Source organism: Anopheles gambiae, chromosome 2 (assembly GCF_943734735.2).
Source record: "Anopheles gambiae chromosome 2, idAnoGambNW_F1_1, whole genome shotgun sequence".
NCBI lineage: Eukaryota > Metazoa > Arthropoda > Insecta > Diptera > Culicidae > Anopheles > Anopheles gambiae.
In genome coordinates, this window is record NC_064601.1 from 81,020,421 (window position 1) to 81,041,795 (window position 21,375).

Sequence of the window (21,375 nt, forward strand, 5' to 3'; positions counted from 1 at the left end):
TCCGCGCTGCAATATCCGGAATCGCTCGGAATCGTCTGAAATGGCCCGGAGTCGTCCGGAATCGACCGGAGTCGCCCGGAGTCGTCAGGGGTCATCCGGAGCCGTTAGGAGTCTTTCAAAGTCGTTCGGAATCGTCCGGACTCGCCGGTAGTCGGAGTCGTCCGGAGTCGTCTGGAGTCGTTCGGAGTTGGAGTCGTTCGGTATCACCCGGAGTTGGAGTCGTTCGGAATCATCCGGAGTCGTCTGGAGTCATCCAGAATCGGCTGCAGACGGAGTCATCCGGAGTCATCTGGAGTCGGCCGAGGTCGGCATGTATAGGAAGTGCACGCGCAAAGTGAAAGACAAAAAACAAAACGAAAGGAAATGTCTGATCACAAGCACATTAAACCACACGGCTAGTGTTAATTCCGATCAACTTCGATTCCGAACGACTCTGAACGAATCCGGACGACTCCGAACGACTCCGGACGACTCTAGATGACTCCGAACGACTCCGGACGACTCCGGACGACTCCGAACGACTCCGGACGAATCCGACTCCGGGCGGATCTAGTGGTTCCATTTTGCCGGAGTCGGAATCGGACTAACATCGTTTCGATTTCGAACTCCCAACACTACTCCTATACCTAGTCAGATCGGAGGTATAGCTATGACGGTTGCAGGTGTGTTTTGTGTGGAGTTTTTATTATGGTCCCTTGAGATCTCCCTTAGAGCATCTACGCTTATCAATCTCTATCAATTAACAATTAGGTACATGCCCTATGTCATCCGATTGATGTCATATAGAAACAATATATTGACATGTTGAGAAACGATCAAAAGCAACTTCATTCTCGGTTCAATAACTCTCCCAACGTACCAGAATGTGCTCATTAGATTGTCATTGGATTTGTTTACAGCAATAGTTTTGTGTAATTCATAAACAATTTTCACCCCACTGTTTGGTCAGGTTCTCAGTTCTGGAGACTTCTGTCTTACCCCTTCTGAAAGGCCCACGACTCGCTCTCGCTCTCGCTCTCTGGATGCTGATACCATTGCAGTGAGTCATTGTGTGTAACTTCTGTTGCCTTTCTTTGCAGGTCTATGCAACAAGTGCACAAATTACGCAAACATACAGCTCACCGAACTAGTAGAGCCAATGCATCGGCAATCGCTTTAACGCCCATTTTCTTCTCGCTCCTCGTTTCGCCACCCCCCATGGAAAAGAAAGTGCATTATTCTTATCAACGCGTCGCCAGACCCAGAACAGACATAAGCACACGGTGACGATTCTCGTCCACCATCAGCAGCAGCAGCAGCAGCAGCAGTAGCAATCTTATCGATGACGGCTTCCCAGATTCTTCTCTCCGCATGACCGCTGATAACCGCCGAGCGAGTGTGGCTGGTCCGTCCAAGGAGCTTCATGGGATGAATCGACTTCGGTTGGTTTCAGTACGGTGCCATACACGATACGGCGAGGTTCGTTCTTGATCGATCGTTATACTAGAAAGTAACAGAAAGTGCGTTTATTTCAGTACCCGGTGTTCTGTGGTGTGCTGTTGTTATATTGCCCATCGGAATCTCTTCAATTTGGAATTCGGGCGTTTAACGGGCGGGCTACCCACTCCGGCTACTTCGTGTTTCATTGTCGAGCAATTCAGGGTCGTAGTGTAATTGAACTTGCGTTGTAGGTTTCTAGCGGCATCGTTTCAAGCCAGCTGCTAACTTGATTGAGTGATCAATTAGTCTTAATGTGGGGCTAGAGAGAACACACATGGTCCGTTGCTTCAAGGCCTGTGTGGTCAGCGTGATCTTTGAACGTGGTTACATTCCGGCGAGCCAAAACCCTTATCGTTTTGCCGGTACCAATTTACCGCTTTCCGTATATGTGCAATCGTATTTATAGAAAAACGATTGATAGTGATAGGCGGGCGACGATTATCCACCATCGCTCACAATTACACGCTCGCCGTGCTGGTACCCACAACTGATTGGTTTCTTATCGGCTGTCTATAGTAACAGGGCATGGGAAGATGTAGAGTAAAAGAAGTTTGTTTTGAAAAAAAGTGCTCAAAAAGATTAACTCGTGCCTCGTCGTCGCATCAGCACTTTCTACGTGAACCCTTTAGCGATAGGAAGAGAGTGCAACCAGATGCCACCAATTAGCATATTCCAATTACGGAGTGTCGCTGCGGTTCTTACTTTTTTTTTCTTCGTTCTGTAATCATTTCGCAATACTCTGCAACAAAATGACAAAAAAGGCGGTAGAAATTGCAAACTTTGCGCATGGATTGGTATGCGCAAAAAATCCTCTTTTTGGTGCATTTGATAGAGAAATGTTGAGTGAATGCATGATGAATTGTGTACAAAATGCGTACTTTTGATACTGATGTTGCGATTTGATGCATTCAGGCTTATGATCGTTCTGGTCTGACAGCCATCTCGCTTTTCAAATCGTTGCAATATTGTATTATAAAGTGTATTTTAAATAAACATTTTAAGATTCAGGCATATTTCAGTACAGATCAGTACAATAATTAATATTGGTACGAAATGCTATTTACTTTACGTACAGATTATTTGGCAACAGCTTTTACCCTTCTTTATTTACTACAACTAACAAAATACTGCAGCGTACTTCAGTACTTCACAGCAGCATACAGCTTTACCCGTTGTTTAGAAAATAATTTCAATTACAGTTTATTTATTTTGCTTTAAACCAGGCGGGCACGTTTGTAAAATCAACACGAACAATTTAATCTCTTTCGCGTCTCTTGCGCGTTTTAAACCGTCCACTTGTGATTTTCAACGGTTTTCCACGCGCGACGGCGCAACATCAAAACCACGTGCGAAGGGATACCACCGTCCGTCAAACTTTGCGATTGCAGGGGATTTAGTTGTAGGTGCCTCCAGGCGCTATGGATGAGTAAATTTGAAGACGGATTTTGTTCAAATTAAAACTGTGGGATGTGGTGGATTTTTTTAGAATAAAAAGTTGCATTTTAGTGAACAACAACTTGTTAAAAAAAATTCGTCATTAAACTATATTTTACATATATAACACAAACGAATAAATCACAACCAATAATTACATAATCCAACCCAACACAAACAACTTTGGGAAAAACATTTAAAAATTTAAATTTGAATCTATTGCTACATCAATTTATCGAAATTAAATTAAATCATATCCATGCACAATCACGCGTAAAGGTTAACCAACGACCCCTGTAACCTTGTGCCCTACATCGCATCTGTCAACCTGCATCGATACACGCGATACATCCTTCGTGGTGTTGGTTACAGGCCGTCCGACAGCAAAGAGTGTGTGTTGCATAATTGCCAAACCGCAAGCACGGAGACCGGTCGGTGCAGCTGCCAAGCGCACTTAGTGTGTTGCATTCTGACTCTACCCTTCGTCGCGGACGCGTACGCTTCTCGGTACATCTGTTCTGGGATCTCGTGGCCGGTGTTGTTGCTCAAGCCCGACGCACTTCCCGTCCGCACAGTGTTGTCGTAAGTTTGCAAATAGAGAGTGAAAAAAACACGACAAAACATAAACAAACGCAACACCGCGAAACGTTGTGTACCGGAACGAGTAGAAAGTGTGGTTTCTATTACATGTGTTTACGTTATAGGTGTAACCCGTCGGCGACCATTTTCATTGAAAAACATGCCGAAAATGAACTGAAAACAGTGGCAGAAAAGTGCGTGTATGTGTGTTATATGTGTGTGTGTGCGCCTATCGGTACTGTTAGAATAGAGTGAAATCCTTCGTTTGGAGAGTCTCCTTCCCACCAGGAGCTACCGTTTGCCAACCAATATTTGGCCCAATATATCTACCCTAATTTCGGGAAGGGGTAGAACACGCCACGAGGGAACGAAGGCGCCCCGCCCCGCTGGCTCATGATTATATTTCACTGTCGTACGCAGTTTTAGCTTCGGTTCTTTCGCCCGTTTCGTTCGTGCTGAAGACGCAGCAAGAAGGCATCCAAAATGGTAGAGATTAACAAGAAACTGTTGCCCATGAAGGCACACTACTTCCTCTTCAATGCAGGTAAGCTATCTTCTTCTCGTTCATCCCCCTCAAAAGTCCAAAAGAACGCTGCGATCATGCAGCATCTTCCAGGTGTGTGCGCCGCGCGGGACGGCACAACAAATGATTTACGACGACTACCCCGGTAAACCGGTTTGTCCGCGAAGCAACGGAAGCGGTCGGAAGAATTTCGGTATTACACCACTTTTACGCGAGCTATTTTCGTTGGCCGTTGTTGCAGTCGTACTTCACATATTGTAACCATTAGCTGCCGATGGGACAAAGAATGCGTTTAAAATAGATATACTTGCAACATAGTTATGTAAGAAGTACCGAGTTTGTCCAAATCGCTCTACTATTACACATAGTAAAATCGGGCGTTTCACCAGCCCTCCCGAATGGGCCCAAACGCAGGGCTACACACACTATCACACTCATACACCCCATGACACGTGCTGGTCGTACATTGACACCGGCACCGGTAGCGTTACATACATTCTTATGCTCTCTTTTGCTTATGCGCGTGTCTTTCAGGAACGGCTCCAGTAGTGCCTTTTATGCCGACGCTCGTGCGGCAGCTCGGCTTCTCTACGGTGATCGTCGGAACGATCTACACGGTCCTGCCGATCGTGGGCATGCTGGTGAAGCCCCTGTTCGGCATCATTGCCGATCGGTTTCAGCGCCAGAAGCTGCTGTTTCTAATCTTTCAGGTAGGTGTTGCTGTCAGTGCTGCAAAAAGTCACTGTCAATGTAATAAAAAAAATCTGACCGAAACAAAATCCATGTCAGCATCACGTACTCAATTGTGATGATCAGAGGTGATACTCAGAACGATTGGTGTGACCAATACATCCTTCATGACATTTTTGCGACCATCGCTTTGTCAATAACTATGTCATGATTTTTTTACTGTGATCAACACTGCAAAATGTCACTTACATAGTCATGACAAATTCCTGCTGAAACAAAATGGTGTCAGCGTCACGAGCTCTACTGTGATAATCAGAGGTGAGACTCAAACAGCTGGTGCGACCATCACATGACGGTGTTGTTGTGCGGTCATATGTTGTGCGACCTACTCTTGGTCATTCACTTGATCGCGACATTTTGTGGCGGTGATCATCACGATGGTCTTGGGAGATATGCGGTGCTTGCGAGTGGTCCCAAAAAACATAATGAAGATATTTTCTCACTCTGTTTGACCCAACAGGCAATCAAAGCAGACAGAGCGGGAAAGCATGCTCATTTTGTTGCTTGAGGCCACACATCCCAAGAATGTTGTGATTATCACCAACAGAAAATGTCGTGACCAAGTGAGTGATCACGAGTTGGGTACCAAACAAAATGTCACCAACCATATGATTGATCCACCAACTGTTTGAGTCTCATCTCTGATCATCTCAGTTGTGTACGTGAGCTGATTTGAGCTTCGTTTCAGTTTCACAGCCAGAAAAAAATATGATTATGCTTGAGCCGGCATTAAGCAAAGCTTGTCGGTCAGTGTATCGCGTTTGCCTCAAGCATTCGCATGTCGCCTTCGGCATATCATGACGCACTTTCAATGAGTATCAGCAATAAGCATCAAGCAACCACGGATATGTTCATTGTTTTCGTTCGTGAACATCACGTGATGCTCATGACATTTTGCAGCGCTGGTTGCTGCTGCTGTTATCCCAATGTTTCGCCGACCTCTTTTCCTCCTATTTTACACTCTTTTTTTCTCTCTCTCTCTCGGTCGTTGTAGATCCTTACAGCCGTTCCGTTCTTTCTGATCATGTTCATCCCGGCGATCCCGCAGGACTCGACCGTCACATTCCACTGCCACAATGGGGCGGCCGACCTGAAGTACTGCCCGGACAATGGGACGAGCATTGACGCGTGCCTGGTGGAAAGCATCACCACGAACGAGAGCAACGGCACGCTGCTGTGCGATATGGAGTGCCGCACCGAGCCGTGGATGTGGGACACGGTGTGCAAGTACTGGAACGTGTCGGCGTACTGCGACGAGAAGAACATACCGGCCGATCGCATCCTCCGACTGACGGGCGTCGTGCCCAACAACCACATCAATCTGGTCGACGAGTGTCTGTACTTTATGCTGCGCGAGGGCCAGATGGACGGCGGCCGGGTACCGCTGTACTGTCCCGCGAACACGACCGACTTCCGGACGAGCTGCCAGGTGCAGTGCAACAACGAGCAGGTGATGGGTGCGATCTCACACTCGAAGATTGCCGACGGCGACGTGACGGGGCTGTATCAGTTCTGGTTGCTGTTCCTGTTCCTGATCGTCAGCTGGGCCGGTATGGCCGTGGTGGTTAGCGTCGGCGATGCGATCTGCTTCGAGATGCTGGGCGACAAGCCGCACCTGTACGGCAACCAGCGGCTGTGGGGTTCGATCGGCTGGGGCACGGTGTCGCTGTTTGCCGGCTTCCTGGTCGACACGCTGTCCGAGGGCAAGCTGACGAAGGACTACACGATCGTGTTTTACATGACGATCGTGCTGATTGGGTTCGATATGCTTTGCTCCTCCAAATTGCAGGTAGGTAAACGAACCGTACAGCGAATGTTTAGATAGGCCACGACTAATGACATTCCTGTTTTGTTTTTTTTTTTGGCATTTTTAGCACACCCAGACACGCCTGTCCACCAACATTCTGAAGGATGTTGGCAAAATATTTGTCAACTTCCGAATTTGTGTCTTTTTCTGCTGGTGTGTGCTGATCGGCTTCGGAACAGCACTGATTTGGAACTTTTTGTTCTGGCATTTGGAGGATCTGGCCAGCGCCCAGGAAGGGTAAGCGTGTTGCTGTTGTGTTTCTCTTCGACGGAGCACAAATAAAAGGTTCTTTCTTTCTCTTCTTCCTCCCCTTCGCTAGATGTGGCCATTCGACTTGGATTAAAACGCTGGAAGGCATCATCATGTCGATCCAAACGTTCGGCGGTGAGCTGCCATTCTTTTTCCTGTCCGGTTGGATACTGAAAAAGATTGGCCACATCCACGCGATGAGCCTGGTGCTGCTTGGGTTCGGCGTACGCTTCCTGCTGTACTCGCTGCTGACCGATCCGTGGTGGGTCATACCGATCGAGTTCATGAACGGTATCACGTTCGGTCTGTTCTACGCAACGATGGCATCCTACGCCAGTATCGTTGCACCGCCCGGCACAGAAGCAACCATGCAGGTAAGGGCAATGCAACGCATCAAGAAGCGCCAGTCTTCTATAGTTAATCGTTGAATTTGTTCTCCCTCCAGGGACTCGTGGGAGCAGTGTTCGAAGGTGTCGGCGTCTCCCTAGGCAGCTTGCTGGCCGGCAATCTGTTCCATCGTATCGGTGGCAGTGCAACGTTCCGCGCGTTCGGCACGGCGGCGCTCATACTCTTCGTGCTGCACGTCGTCGTGCAGAAGCTGACCGACCGCTTCAGCAGCCAGGGTAAGCAAAAGCAACAGAAAATGAACGGCTTGACGGACGTTAAGCTCAAGGAAAACGGAACGCATTGCGGGTCGGGTGGCGGGCTGGGCGAGAACGGTCTCTCCAACGGACAGCTGGGCAAAACCGGCTCCATCCTGTCGGAGTCCACCGTGCAGGAGGTGCTGCACGAAACCGACCATGAGCAGGACCAGCTACACGATTGCCCCCCCGCCAGCCGGGCAGAAGGGCAGAAGAATGCCTCCAACGGGAACGTGGCCGGACACGAGGGAGAAAAGCAGCCGAACGGCAATACGGCTGCCGCCGCCGCTGTCCAAGGCCAGCTGTACGAAGTGCCATTAAATTAGGTTGGACGGGAGGGATCGCTTCTTCCTCCTACTATGTTGTCCTTTCAACAATTCAACATGATATTACACATCCGGGCAAAATGGAAGGGGGTTTGGAAAATCAATTAGTTGTAAGCTCTGTGGAAGCCCTTCACGCCCGCGTACTGATACCATTTACATTCTCGCAATCTGCCACAACCATTGCCACGACCACACATACAACACACAAACAAACGCATACATCCGTACACACAAAAAAAGACCACTTCACCTCACCAAATCCTTCCCATCGAACGGATTATGGACGTACAAAGAACGGCGGTTCAGTTTTTTTTCTTCCGGTAACTGATTGTTAGTTTGCGATAAGTTTGCATTTATGTCTTTTGTTGGTTTTTGATTTTGACGGTCCCCTATCTTTCTACCTGCTATGATGTTCGTAGACTAGCATTGTGTACAAGTAATAAATACGATTTATAATTCATCATTAGTTGCTTCCCTGCCACGTTGAGTAGTTCATTTACCGGACCATGCGACGACACGCGTTCTCTGACAACATTATGAAATAATATAAAAGAAACAACAAAAAGGGGGTTTGTTGCCCTAAACATGGTTGCAATCAGTAACAAATGAAATAGGAAGTACAAAAACAACACGTTTTTCGCTACCATAGCGACCGTAGTACAAAGCGCTTCAATCAACACGTCTCTTTCGTACGCAACCACAAGCCATCTCGCCCCAGGCGCAAGGTGGGTGTCAATTACAATACGTTTCTTTTACCGTACCACTGCGTACACCGTGTGTTTGCTCGTATGTTTGTTGGTTGCTTTATTCAATTTCCATTTTTGTAGAGTTGATTTAGTGCTGATACCCTTTTTGCGAACCACACTCTAGACAAACTCCCATCAGAACGCTTCGTCTCCATGATTGTGCATGAACTGCGAACAATAATTAATGATGCCCTGCTTCGCCACTACTCCTGCTGTCCAGATGTGCGAGTGATTGCTCTTTCTTTCCCAACGTTTGGCAGCTAAATGTACCCGCGGACAACATTGTCTCCTATCGGAACGTAGCGCGCAATAATGTAGCTTACGGTGCACTTTTATATCTGTAAACAATCGCCATCACTCCCACTAGCCGGCAAGATTGTCACTATCTTATGTCGGCGACGCGCTTTAAAACAATTAACAAGCGTCTCTGCGTCCATTCGATATCTCCTCTAATTGCACCCAACACGGAGACGGACACGGAGAACGCTCCACGTGCTAGTGTTGCTGCCACGCTTAAACCACGTGTTTCACTCGTGATGGTCAAACTGAAACCATTAAGCACCCCTCTTTAGGTTCAGCACACAAAATGTGTGCGTGTGTGTGTTTGCATATTTAGTTTGCTTTTGCAATTCCTCTTATTTATTCGTTAATCTTTGATATGCTTTTACCTAGCGTGTGTCCTCCTTGTGTAATTTTCCTTTCTTGAGGTCGGGGTTTTTTCCTGCATGAAAAGCAGCATGTTACTTAGATCTGTCGTTTACTCTCTTCCTTTCTTTCAATACGCTTTCTTTCTTTCTTAAATAATTTCCCTGCTTTTCTCTATTTGTTGCAGAAACGCGTCCTGGTTACGCACCACCAAAGGAGGCGCTGGAAAACGTAGAAGACGATGAACCGATCGTGCCCGGTGGCAGCTATCAGAAGTAATGGAATGGAAGGAACGTTGACTAGCGCCACACGCGGCCGAAGCTTATTTTATCGTGTCCTGTTGTGTCTCCGACTATCGTTTTTTTTTTAAATTCTGACGAAATGCATTTAACTAACTTTATCCTACAAGTGAGACACATTCCAGTGCGTGTATGTGCGTGTGCGTGTGCTTAGAATAGATACGTGTTTGTGTGTGCATGTGAGTAAACGGGTATATTGGGCATTATTGCAGAGATCAGGTGTGTTTTTTACAATATTTACCAATAATAGAAGTAGAGTGAAATAAAGCTCATTACATAGTAGAAGAAACGACACGAAAAGCGGGCATTACTATTTTGATTACAGGTGTTTACTTTATTTTGATTGTTCACCGTACTAGCGCTCCCTGCGCTCTTAACAAGTGTACCGGTAAAATCCCAACTTTCCCACGTTTTTTTGGAAGATAAAATATTAGACTCGTCTATGATTTGTTTTTACCTCTTTTTGTTTTAAGTTTGGCAATATCGGTGTGGCAATCATACAAACACGACACACTCCAACCAATCATGGACCCTTCCTTCAGGCACGGTTGACACACTCGTTTTTTTTTTTTTTTTTGCAACAAAGTTGCAACACGGACACCTTTTAGCGCTTCCAAACAGCTCTCACTATACGTTTCCATTCCATCCCACCGGTTCTATGGTTGCTTTGTTGTGTTAAAAAATTGCTTCGTTGAGAGGGCAGTGCATCATCATTAGTCTTGCTTGCTTCCTGCCTCTGTCTTTAGTCTTCGAACGAGGGGTGGGGAGAATGGGGGACAAAAGTCCCCCGATCAATGTCGTTAATTAAATGCGATTTGTGTTTTTCAAACAGTAATCGGGTTGGGATTGCTGATTACCACTTCCACTGCTCCCTGCTGGCCTTGAGCGGGAAACGGGATTAAGATTTCCGTGGGGTTCGTTTACTGTTCGCAACCAGCGATTCTTCGTAATGCAGCTGTTGCAGCTTCGTTGCACATTGGTTCACCTTGAGTTCCTGGATTTCCAACGCTTTTGCCTGTGGAAAGAGAGTGAAGGATGGATTTTTTTTTACAAAATTATGCATTTTCAACAATACACAGCAACGGCATCCTTATTATTCACCCTGAGATTCTTTGTTCGTTGATGAATTTGATGCATTTGCATTTTAATGCGCGCCACCTTATCTTTGTAGGCTTTCGTCTTGAGCACCTGGAAGTGTGAACCATTTCGTAAAAGGTTAAAGGTCAATATTGGACGAGCTTTACAAACTAAACAAGGTGGTAACAACAGGCTACATTGAGCAGGGTTTTTAATTATTATGTTTTTTTACCAGGCAGAAGAAAAATTAGTCTTTTAAATTCATGAGTAAGTGTGTGAATTGAACAAAAAAAATCAATTTACAGCTACAACGTTTTAAGTTGTTTCAACAAACGCTCATCGTTAAGCGCCATTTGTATTTGTGTTGAGAAACTGTACAAAGATGGCCGGTATTTTGCTAATATCCGAGCTAACGTTCGTGTGCATTTTCACGTAGTTCAAAAACTGTCGCCGATGCCGGTTCAGCTGCGCCACGCTCATGTTCGCCGGGACTTCCGCACGCATGCCCGCCTGCGGTATCTCTACCGGGCCGTCCAGGCCAATTTTCCTTGCCGCCGCTATCTGATCGATGATCGTCTGCGTACTTTTGTCCAGCTCGAACAGAAAATTGGTCGCACTCAGTGGCATCTGAAATGGGGAAATATTTCAAATGAACCTCTCTTCTTTGCATTGTCGTTTATCCTTCCGCTTTGCTCAAGTACATTTTGCGTGGCCAAATTCGGAGGCAGCGGGGCCTGTTCGTACAGTGCGCTGTTGATGCGCGCTAGCTCCATCTCCTCTCCACCGTACACGGTAAACAGGGGTCGATCCCAGCGGCTCGTGTCCTGTGGTTCCTCGTACCGCTGGCAAAGAGCATCGAACGTTTCCGCATCCAGTTCCCCACTCGGGGAACTCTGTACAATCTCCTCCCTGCGAGCATTTCGCTGCTCAACCGTCATGGCACAGTGTACCGTGCACTGGGTCGTACGGGCGTTTTTGCTCATGCAGAAGATTTCGTACCGATAGCCCTTAATGTAATTCGTTCCATCCATGATGACCAGCGTCGACTTGGTGAGCAGTTTCATCGCTTCCGATTTCAGGCTGGCACGGATTTGCTTTTCCTTTCCCGTGTCGGTGAAGCTCTCCTTCACGCCGCACCCGGACCGAGCGATGCAGTCCGCTTCGGACACGATGTGCACTGGTCCTTTACCAAGCTCGGTGAAGTATTTTTCCAGCTCTTTGGCGCGGCTTGTTTTCCCGCTGCGCGGCAGGCCGGTGATTACGATGAGAGGCATTTTTGCTGGAGATTGAGATGAGTTTTAGCCTGCCGCACTTTTGTTTTGGTAAACACTTGGGCCTACACGTTGAGCACTTTGACAGATCCGTTGCGAGACGTCAACAAACAGATGGGTTTCGTGACGCAAGCAGAACAAATTATGCATTTTGCGGGGTAAACAAACACTTCTTCTGATAAATGTTTTTTTATCGTTTCTTTTACGATAAAACAAACACACACTGTCCTATAGCGTATTCACCGTGGAAAACTCACCATTCATTACAAATCTAATCGCACTTCTTTTTGACTCACAATAATAGTAAAATGTTGCTCAAACGCAGGCCAATCAAACGGCCAAAAACGACATGCTTACCATTTCGTTGACTTCCTGTATCTGCCGGCTGGAGAAAGCATTCTTTTCGCCGGTCATTGCAATTTGTAGATCGTTCTGTTTGTTTCTGCAAAGAGATAGCGCGGCATGTGATTTGTGTTTCAGTGCGTTCTGGTGAAAGCCACGGGCACTCCTTACGGGCGCGCACAAACCACTCACATCAGTTCCTTCAGGTTTTCCTTAACTTCCCTGAGCTTGGGCTCGTAAATCTGTAGCAATCCGGCAGACAGTGCCCGTACCGTTTCATTGTGCTCCTGAATGTCTTGACTTTCGCTGTCGGAGCTAAAACAGATATCCGATGGATGAGGGAAGAAACGTGTATCAGCACATGACCGATGAACAATCGTACGTAGTTTTGGTGGCTTACGTTTCCTCAGACATGGTGCTTTGCAATAATTGCCCTGGAATGTCGTAATTGTGCTGCTGGTTGTACAGAAAACACGAAAAAGTAGCAGATTATCGGCACGCAGGACGAGCTTTGTTGTTATTTACATACATTACGCCCACAGACGTCTCAAGCACAAGCTGTAGACACGTGTGAGGTGAACCGGGCTGCGTTCTGTGCAATCGTTGGCTGCGTACGTTGCAATGGATGACGTCTCGAGGAAGCCGCAATAAAAACGTGAAGTCTAGCACGGTCCAAAACGCGCCGATCTTTACGCAAGTGTGGGAAATGGTGTAAATTAGTGTTAAAACCCAATCAAAACTTAACTTTCAGTCTTACGGTGTGTCGAAGAGCGGTAATAATTCACTGTACGTTCGAATCGAATCGAGAGTTTTGCTCCGTTTGATGCTGAAAGTAGCCGCTGGTGGGACCACGTTTTCGTCCGGCAAGCGACAAGCGGCACAATGTTGACAAACAAAGTGTTTATGAAAAAAACGAAACGCGGCAATATTCTGAAAATTGTCCGTGAGCACTACCTGCGCGATGATATCTGGTGCGGCTCGGCCGCCTGCCAAACGTGCCCGGCGGACGAGAACGCGGCGCTGCTGGACGAGGTGCCGGAACCGGTGAGCGAGCGGTTCGCCTTTCCGCACTACCTGCTGCTCGACACGAACGTCATACTCTACCAGATGGACCTGCTGGAGGAGAGCGCGATTCGGAACGTGATCATACTGCACACGGTGCTGGACGAGGTGAAGCATCGCAGCGCGGTCGTTTACAAGCGGCTCCGGGCCGTGCTGTCCGATCCGGCCCGCAAGTTCTACACGTTCGTGAACGAACACCACAAGGATACGTACGTGGAGCGGGAACCGGGCGAGTCGGCGAACGATCGTAACGATCGAATGATTCGGACGGCGGCCGAATGGTATGGGAAGCATCTTGCCCCACGGGTGGGCAAGAAGTCGGCCCAGGCGGGCGTACGCATCGTGCTGCTGTCGGACGACGCAGACAATCGTGCCAAAGCGATGGCACTCGGGCTGAGCACGTGCTCGGCCTTGGAGTACATGAAGGCGGCAAAGGCCACGTTTGCCCATCTGCTGGACAAGATTGCCCAGCGTGAGCTGGTGAGCGAATCGAAGGATCCACTGTTTCCTTCCCATCTCACGATGCTGCAGATACACGAGGGCATCAAGGGCGGGAAGTTGATGCAGGGCGGGTTTTTGGCGTCACGCGAAAATTACCTCGAGGGGTATGTGCGGGTCGAGGGCATCGAGAAGGCGGTACTGATTCAGGGACGCATGAATCTGAACCGTGCCGTCGATGGAGATACGGTCGCGATCGAGATGCTGCCCGAAAGCGAATGGAAAGCGCCGAGCGATGTGGTGCTGGTGGACGAGCAGACCGACCCGGGCGACATGGTCGAGCCGGACCCGACGTTTAGCGTGAAGCCGCAGGCGGAACGCGAACCGACCGCCAAGGTGGTCGGCATCATTAAGCGCAAGTGGCGCCAGTACTGTGGCATACTGCTGCCCAGTCACATCCAGGGCTCGACGCGCCACATCTTTGTGCCGGCGGAGCGCAAGATACCGCGCATTCGGATCGAGACGCGCCAGGCGGCGACGCTCCTGTCGCAGCGCATCATCGTTGCGATCGACCAGTGGCCCCGGCACTCGCGCTACCCGCAGGGCCATTTCGTGCGCGCCCTCGGGCCGATCGGCTCGAAGGAAACGGAAAACGAGGTCATCCTGCTGGAGCACGACGTGCCGCACAGCCGCTTCTCGGAGGACGTGCTGGCCTGCCTGCCCGAGCTGCCGTGGACGATCACGGCTGCGGATCTGCAGCGGCGGGTGGACCTGCGCGGCATCACCGTCTGTTCGGTCGATCCGCCCGGCTGTACGGACATTGACGATGCGCTGCACGCGCGCCGTCTGCCCAACGGAAACATCGAGGTCGGCGTACACATCGCGGACGTGGGCCACTTCATACGGCCGGGCACGGCGCTCGACCGGGAAGCGGCATCGCGGGCCACCACCGTCTACCTGGTGGACAAGCGCATCGACATGGTGCCGGGACTGCTCAGCTCCAACCTTTGCTCGCTGCGCGGTGGCGAGGAACGTTTCGCGTTCTCCTGCATCTGGGAGCTGGACGACGAGGCCAACATCCGGAACACCCGGTACCACAAGAGTGTGATCAAGTCGAAAAGTGCGCTCACGTACGAGGAGGCCCAGATCATCATCGACGATGCGAAGCAGACGAACGACGTGGCCACCTCGCTGCGCCTGCTGAATCGGCTGGCGAAAATATTGAAAAAGCGGCGCACGGAAAAGGGCGCCCTCGTGCTGGCGTCGCCCGAAATTCGCTTCCAGGTGGACAGCGAAACGCACGACCCGATCGACGTGAAGGCGAAGCAGCTGCTGGAAACCAACTCGATGGTGGAAGAGTTCATGCTGCTCGCGAACGTCTCGGTCGCGGAAAAGATCGAACAAGAGTTCCCCGAGTGTGCGATGCTCCGGCGGCATCCCTGTCCGCCGCAGGCCAACTACGAGCCGCTGGTCAAAGCGGCGGAGCATCAGGGCTTCGAGATACTGACCACGAGCGGCAAGGAGCTGGCCACCAGCCTGGACAAGGCGGTCAAGCCGGACAATCCGTACTTCAACACGATGCTGCGCATACTGGCCACGCGCTGCATGATGCAGGCCGTCTACTTCATCAGCGGCACCGTGCAGCGGGACGAGTTCTTCCACTACGGTTTGGCCGCCCCGATTTACACCCACTTTACGTCTCCGATTCGCCGGTACGCCGACATCATCGTGCACCGGCTGCTGGCGGCCTGCATCGGGGCCGATTCCACCTACCCGGAGCTGCTGGACAAGAAGGTCAACTCGAACCTGTGCAACAATCTGAACTACCGCAACCGGATGGCACAGTACGCGGGCCGCGCCTCGGTCGCGCTGCACACGCATCTGTTCTTCCGCAAGCGCTCGGAGGACGAGCAGGCGTACATACTGTTCATCCGCAAGAACGCGCTTCAGATACTGGTGCCGAAGTACGGGTTCGAGGGTACGATTTACGTGACGGGGCGCAACAACGAGGAGATCAAAACGGGCGTCCGGTTCGTGTACGACGAGGAGCAGCAGACGCAGCGCTGCGGCCAGGTTGTGTTCCGCGCGTTCGATCCGGTGATCGTGCGGCTCAGCCTCGACTCGACGAACGTGCAGCACGAAAAGCTCGTGTTCGAGCTGGTAAAACCGTACATCGAAGGGTTCAGCGTGAAGGCGCAAGGTGCGGCCGCGGAAGTGGAAACGCCGAAGCGCAAAGGCGAGCCGCAGCAGACTACGAAGTCGAAGAAAAACAAGAAGGCAAAGTAAGGAAATTGTAATCAAACATGTTTTTTTTAGAATAAACGCGTTAACGCCCCTCCCCTCCTAAAACGAGTTCGTTGATTGGCGTGTTACTGTTTGAAGGAAATGCCGGTGCCGGACCTGAGGGATGGTTGAAGAAGACGCGCGCGCGGCGGAAAAGAGACACTGGTGATAGGAAAAATGAAGTTTTCCTCGGAGTCGATCCCGGTTAGTTCCGAAGTTTTCTGGAATCGATTCCGGATAGTAGGTCCGGAATCAGTCTCCGGATTGGGCTCCAGAATCGATTCCAGATTCGGAATCAGCTCTAGAATTGGAATCGGTTCCAGAATCGGAATCGGCTCCGGAATCGGAATCGGCTCCGGAATCGGAATCGGCTCCGGAATCGGAATCAGCTCCGGAATCGGAATCAGCTCCGGAATCGGAATCAGCTCCGGAATCGGAATCAGCTCCGGAATCGTATTCCGGATAGTAAGTCCGGAATCGGCTCCAGAATTAGTCCCGGAATTGCTTCCAGAATCGGAATCGGCTCTGGAATTGGATCCTGAATTAGCTCCCAAATCAGAATCGGCTTGGAGATCGGAGTCAGTTTCGGCATCTCCATAAGAAGAGACGTTTGGAATTGGTTCCTGAATTAGCTCCCAAATCAGAATCGGCTTGGAGATCGGAGTCAGTTTCGGCATCTCCATAAGAAGAGACGTTTGGATCCAGTGATGCTACGTATTGATAGCCGCAAAGAATCCAAATTTTCTTGTAAACGATCCATTCTCATGGAGATTCCCGGGCTGATTTCGCTACTGAAATTTTCTATTTCAATTCAAGAACTGATTCTCTTTCCGGAGCTAATTCCAATTCTGGAGTCAATTCTGATTCTGTTACCAGAACAAATTGCGATTCCCAGATCGATTCCAATTCTGGAGCCGATTCTGATTTTGGAGCCGAATCCGATTCCAGATTCAACTGCGGAATTGGCTCCGGAGTCTACTTCGAAATTGGCTCAGGAATCGGCTCCAGAATTGATTCCGAACAAGGAATCGGAATCAGGTAGGTCCGAATCCGAGCTCCCACCACTACATTACACTGTATGCCATCGAAATGAAAGAAAAATACGATTGGTAAATTACAAACTCATTACACTATATTTTTGGCATAACTTTTGTTGTAAACAGATTCCGTTGACCGTTACGCTCCCCCCTCCCCCTTTTGTCTTTCACGGTTGTACGGTGGCCATGTCGCGACCGTTTTGTATGTGGCGTGGTTTTGCTTAGGCTCAATAAATATCATCTTCGATGCTGTAACACATGCAAATACATAATAATCTGGCGCACCACTGCGGCTGCGGGGTGTGTTGGGTGTTGGTGGTGTGGTGTTCACGCGTAAACTGTCTTTTCTTTCTTCCTGTCCTTTTGCTAAGAGGCTTGTATTTCGTGAAGGCCACAGCAAACGTGTTCTTGTTCTGTTATTTGATTTGATTCATTTTCTTCTCTCTCTTTTACATCATCCCTCTAAATGGCTGTAACTGATACACCTCTAGCACCGTTGTTCAACGTAATTTTGTATGTAGTTTTAAAAGAATCGACCCTCATTAATAAAACTAACTTCCATTTCACTAACAAAGCTCCCCTTTAAAACGTCCAAATTTGAATAAATTAAAAAAAAAAGATCAATTAAATTATCATGCGGCAAAGAACAAACAGTAGTACGCTATTAACTCCAACAGGCACAACAAGATGTACATCTGTCTTTTCCTCCGTTCAGTAAAAACCATTCAAATCAACGCGAATAAGAAGCTGAACGGGTTTGTTTACTCAACAGCTTCATCTTACACAATATTCACACCATGTCCTTATCTATATATACGATTCACACATATAAAACGACTACAGCTTGTTGGCTATGTTACAGCTCTCTAGCCCATCGATAGTATATCTTTTCAACGTAAATGACTTAGCTTCTTTGTCTTTCGATTTGCTACACACTTTGTTGGTCAGTTGGTTTGTTGCGTTACCATATGCACAGCGGGTTTAAAAATATGCTCGTCTAGTGTTTCGTACAATCTACTATAGTCTCCTTTAGTCGGGAGAACTCTCTCTCTCTCTCTTTCTATACCTTTTCTCTGTTTTCCTTCTTTTTATGTTTTTTTATCCCTCCTTGTTCCTCGTTCCTCTTATATATCTTTCTCTCTCTCTGGCTGATGATGAAGAATGTAATATCACAAATAAAATGCTTACTGATATGACAACGAGACCACTTGCGGACGTTTGGTTTCTACTTGCGTACTGACAAAAGAACATACAATCGCATCACAATTTGCGGTTCCTTCATTCCGAACGTAGCCTGTTAAACCTAATTTAACAAAAAAAAGGATGGCCAACTACTTGTGCATGTTCGCTAAATGGATGTGTTTGCGCTTGTTCGTGTGCAGACAAACATCGCGATCGCAGTTGAATGAACAGTTGCGATAAAACGATCTCGATGCACGTGAAAATGCTGTCGACTGTACTAGTATGTGTGCGTGTGTTTGTATGCTGAGGATACGTTAAACTTTGCGGAAGGTAATGGTAGAGGAGGGTGTAGCAGAATCATATCTCGTTGGGAGGACACAATCGACAATCGATGGAAAACGATGGAAGAGTTTCAAAATCTACCCGGACGATGGAACGAAAAAGAGAAAACTGAAACAGTGAACTGTTTTGCTGGGTTGATTGATGTGGCGATATTTGCGATAGGTCGACAACTCCTGTGCTTCGGGTCCGATCTATCTATTCGTCCTGCTGAAGATGAAACCGCCCAATCGTACGGTAGCATACCCAGCGAAAGGCCGTCCGCATTCGGCCACAGATCCAGGGGCAAAGTCCACCGGCAGTTAGAACCTGGGAACACCAGTACTTCAAATAATCGGTAAAGTTGGTCATTAAGGAGAAATTAGAACTATTGGGGGGAAAGAATGGTACAATACGGCAATCGAAATACAGGGCTTTTCAAGGTTATTTATACTTTTGGCACACTTCCTCGACTCTTCGCCAGCGATACGTTTGGCGCGTTGGTGATAAAGCTGTTGCATTATTGAAACTTTCGCACGTGAAGTCCTGCATTTACTGATAAAGAGCTCAGAACGAGTGCCAAAAGTATCAAAACCCCTGAGTTCCCATGTAAGCTAAAAGCTAAACAACTTTTAAAAGGATATTATAAGCTCCAAGGCGAATGGCCCCCGTTGATGTAGGACACGTAGGTGAAACCATCTTTGCACTTTCCTCGGATTGAGTAATAGTAAGGCAAAAAGGAGTGAAGAACAAATCTGAAATTAAACAGAACAAATACGAGCATTTATGCCAATATGGCGGTTTCATCTCCAGACTCATTTAAAGTGGATATTTACCCTCTTCGTTCGTAGAACAGAATGGCGGTACGGTTCGTGGTTAGTACGTGCAGAAAAATGGCTTTCACCTTGTGCCGCTCCGCAGTCGTTAGGTGGTTAATGAGGGAATCCAGCAGCAACGAGCCAATGCCATTTTGGCGGTACTTTCGATGCACACCCAGCGACAGAATGTAGCCAATCTCGGCATCCCGTCCCATCGATTCCGGAATAATGCCACGGTCCTTTAAAAAAACACACACACGAAACAGTTTCCATCAAGCCGTACAAGAGGGCAACATTTCCCACTTTACCTCCTTGTTGAGTTTGCTGTACGATTTGATCTCGGCCACTATCAACCCAATGATGCTAAAGTTGTAGATCGCTGCCAAGGCGAAGAAGCGCGTGCTGGAGGTAATGTCCACATACCACGAGAGCGGGTAATCGATGGGAAACCAATCCTGGCACAGTGTTCGCACCTCCTCGAGATCGTCCGGGCAGAGAAACCGGAGCTGCACATCGTTCGCTGAACACAATGGTACCGACGGACATTCGTACGGGTTTTGCAGGCGCTCGTTGCTCTTGGTGCTGCTGAGGTGGTTCACCGGAAACCTGGGAAGGATAGCAATCGCCATATTAACTGTTAACACGATCGGTTTGCATCAGAAAGCCCTTCATCGGCGTGAAGTACGAAGTACCTGCCACTGGGTACCACTATTAAATACGATTACCTAACAAACCACTTCAGTGCAGTTCACACGCGCTTGGTGGTTAATGTGAGTTAGAATTTACCATGTCTAGACGGGGACTGGCATTACTTCCGTGTAGTGGTTTTCGCCTTTCTACTTGGCCCAGAATGGGCGGGTCCCGGTTGCATCGCAAAACAAAAGTACAACAATGCATTTACCGCGTGTCGGTTGCAACCCCGCGACAGATGGGACAGAGCATCGTGCTTCCCGTACCAGCATATGCAAAAAGGGTTCGTTGAACGCGTTCTGGTTGACTGGCCGCCGCTCAACCGACGCCAGAGTGTGCATTATCAATTAGATTCGATTTATGCAAACATACATAGAAACGGCTGCCAGGCAACCCATGAACGTTTATTGCATTTTCCGCCCGCCGTCACGGACGGGGCGAGTAGAGCGTTTGCGCCCGATGTCACCGTGCGACGGTCGGTAACAAAGACCCATTTAATGGTCAAATATTTGCTTTGGCAGTTTGGAAACCTGCGCTTCTACTGCTGCGTAAGCGCAACTCATTCCTTGCGTACATGCGCCCCTTCTTTTTGCTCTGCCTCCCCCTCCTAGTCCCTTTGTGGTGGGGGTGTGTGGGTAGCTTTGCTGATTGTACTTTGTAGCAAGAGCAAGGTAAACAAATACCTGCACCTCGGCGGAATTTTGCAAGCCGTCGCGCGTACCAAGGCAAACGTAATTTAGTTTCACACTTTGCCAACACTTTTTACACACAGGGAATTGGTTGAAAAGTCAGCCCTGTAAATCAGATATGAAAGCAGCACTATGCTTACCAGGTAAATGATTGAGCCATCGGTGGTGCTGCTCCCGGATCGGTCCGACGTTTTTTTGTCCGAAGCACGTTGCTCTGTACGTTCTAACTTTTCTTTCACACAAACGCGACCCCCCGGTCTATGGCTGAACCGCTACCACTTACGCTAGGCTGGTGTTATCGCATTTCCTGCGGTATCGAATGCAGCCGCAACGTTCAGCAAATTGTATTCGAGTGCCCATCGTGCCACACCGTATTATCTCACGCAGCCCCGCGTATCACAGCCACAATCTTCTTGCTGGTGGTGACATTCTTCTAACTGATACCAACAACAACAGAAAAAAACCTCTCACTACTGCAGCTTTCGCGGGGGGTTTGCGCTCACCGACGTAGCAAGAAAAGGTTTTGATGGCAGTGGTGTAGGTTTTGGGCCTTTGCGGCCAATAAAAACTAGTCTGCAGGAAGGGAGCAGTTAATCAAAATCAATTAAATTTCGATTGCACACAATGAGAATTGGTTTGACAGTTGACCTTGTTTTGGAGATTTGCAGCTTGCTCCGTAGCCTGCCCATA

General features: G+C 48.6%; 5 protein-coding genes across 15 annotated transcripts; 2 read left to right on the forward strand and 3 right to left on the reverse strand.

Moving 5' to 3' along the window:
- Positions 1-1,133: 1,133 nt before the first annotated feature.
- On the forward strand, positions 1,134-9,778 carry LOC1274895 (major facilitator superfamily domain-containing protein 6). 9 transcript variants are annotated; one of them, XM_061644943.1, is made up of 8 exons: positions 1,134-1,458; positions 3,618-4,036; positions 4,550-4,725; positions 5,760-6,554; positions 6,640-6,809; positions 6,892-7,195; positions 7,267-7,444; positions 9,367-9,778. In XM_061644943.1, the coding sequence occupies exons 2-8, from the start codon at positions 3,976-3,978 to the stop codon at positions 9,456-9,458; spliced, it is 1,776 nt and encodes a 591-aa protein (XP_061500927.1). In that variant the 5' UTR covers positions 1,134-1,458; positions 3,618-3,975; the 3' UTR covers positions 9,459-9,778. The 9 variants fall into 9 exon arrangements, with proteins under 9 accessions (XP_061500927.1, XP_314086.5, XP_061500926.1 ...); XM_061644942.1 differs by having other exon boundaries at positions 1,351-1,499; XM_061644946.1 differs by having other exon boundaries at positions 1,430-1,530.
- Positions 9,779-9,785: 7 nt separating this feature from the next.
- Positions 9,786-12,729, reverse strand: LOC5667174 (biogenesis of lysosome-related organelles complex 1 subunit 6). Of its 2 annotated transcripts, XM_061644947.1 has the most exons (6): positions 12,569-12,729; positions 12,361-12,483; positions 12,184-12,268; positions 10,580-10,666; positions 10,336-10,493; positions 9,786-10,225 (listed from the first exon to the last, which is right to left on the reverse strand). In XM_061644947.1, the coding sequence occupies exons 1-5, from the start codon at positions 12,580-12,582 to the stop codon at positions 10,377-10,379; spliced, it is 426 nt and encodes a 141-aa protein (XP_061500931.1). In that variant the 5' UTR covers positions 12,583-12,729; the 3' UTR covers positions 9,786-10,225; positions 10,336-10,376. The 2 variants fall into 2 exon arrangements, with proteins under 2 accessions (XP_061500931.1, XP_001688522.2); XM_001688470.2 differs by having other exon boundaries at positions 9,786-10,493.
- LOC1274896 (protein KTI12 homolog) lies at positions 10,869-12,161 on the reverse strand. The gene is made up of 2 exons (XM_314088.3): positions 11,257-12,161; positions 10,869-11,182 (listed from the first exon to the last, which is right to left on the reverse strand). The coding sequence occupies exons 1-2, from the start codon at positions 11,827-11,829 to the stop codon at positions 10,898-10,900; spliced, it is 858 nt and encodes a 285-aa protein (XP_314088.3). The 5' UTR covers positions 11,830-12,161; the 3' UTR covers positions 10,869-10,897.
- Positions 12,730-12,782: 53 nt separating the features above from the next.
- On the forward strand, positions 12,783-16,010 carry LOC1274897 (exosome complex exonuclease RRP44). The gene has a single exon (XM_314089.5). It carries the CDS (start codon positions 13,051-13,053, stop codon positions 15,952-15,954), a length of 2,904 nt encoding a protein of 967 aa, XP_314089.4. The 5' UTR covers positions 12,783-13,050; the 3' UTR covers positions 15,955-16,010.
- Positions 16,011-17,061: 1,051 nt separating this feature from the next.
- LOC1274898 (N-alpha-acetyltransferase 60) lies at positions 17,062-21,351 on the reverse strand. 2 transcript variants are annotated; one of them, XM_061641985.1, is made up of 5 exons: positions 20,826-21,351; positions 19,615-19,912; positions 19,325-19,545; positions 19,133-19,243; positions 17,062-18,846 (listed from the first exon to the last, which is right to left on the reverse strand). In XM_061641985.1, the coding sequence occupies exons 1-5, from the start codon at positions 20,843-20,845 to the stop codon at positions 18,708-18,710; spliced, it is 789 nt and encodes a 262-aa protein (XP_061497969.1). In that variant the 5' UTR covers positions 20,846-21,351; the 3' UTR covers positions 17,062-18,707. The 2 variants fall into 2 exon arrangements, with proteins under 2 accessions (XP_061497969.1, XP_061497970.1); XM_061641986.1 differs by having other exon boundaries at positions 17,062-18,830; positions 20,826-21,346.
- Between the last annotated feature and the right edge of the window lie 24 nt (positions 21,352-21,375).

Bases quoted from the DNA above. Each gene is read 5' to 3' on its own strand.
- LOC1274895 (XM_314086.5), top strand. From the start codon at position 3,976: ATGGTAGAGATTAACAAGAAACTGTTGCCCATGAAGGCACACTACTTC. The intron at 6,555-6,639 runs GTAGGTAAACGA...TGGCATTTTTAG, and splicing joins TTTGCTCCTCCAAATTGCAG to CACACCCAGACACGCCTGTC. The intron at 6,810-6,891 runs GTAAGCGTGTTG...CCCCTTCGCTAG, and splicing joins CTGGCCAGCGCCCAGGAAGG to ATGTGGCCATTCGACTTGGA.
- LOC1274896 (XM_314088.3), bottom strand. From the start codon at position 11,829: ATGCCTCTCATCGTAATCACCGGCCTGCCGCGCAGCGGGAAAACAAGC. The intron at 11,183-11,256 runs GTACTTGAGCAA...TCCCCATTTCAG, and splicing joins CGAATTTGGCCACGCAAAAT to ATGCCACTGAGTGCGACCAA.
- LOC5667174 (XM_061644947.1), bottom strand. The intron at 10,667-12,183 runs GTAAGCATGTCG...TCACACTTCCAG, and splicing joins TACAGGAAGTCAACGAAATG to GTGCTCAAGACGAAAGCCTA. The intron at 10,494-10,579 runs GTGAATAATAAG...CTCTTTCCACAG, and splicing joins AACGAACAAAGAATCTCAGG to GCAAAAGCGTTGGAAATCCA.
- LOC1274897 (XM_314089.5), top strand. From the start codon at position 13,051: ATGTTGACAAACAAAGTGTTTATGAAAAAAACGAAACGCGGCAATATT.
- LOC1274898 (XM_061641985.1), bottom strand. From the start codon at position 20,845: ATGGCTCAATCATTTACCTG. The intron at 19,546-19,614 runs GTAAAGTGGGAA...GTTTTTTTAAAG, and splicing joins ACAGCAAACTCAACAAGGAG to GACCGTGGCATTATTCCGGA. The intron at 18,847-19,132 runs ATATCCTTTTAA...GACCAACTTTAC, and splicing joins CATTCGCCTTGGAGCTTATA to CGATTATTTGAAGTACTGGT.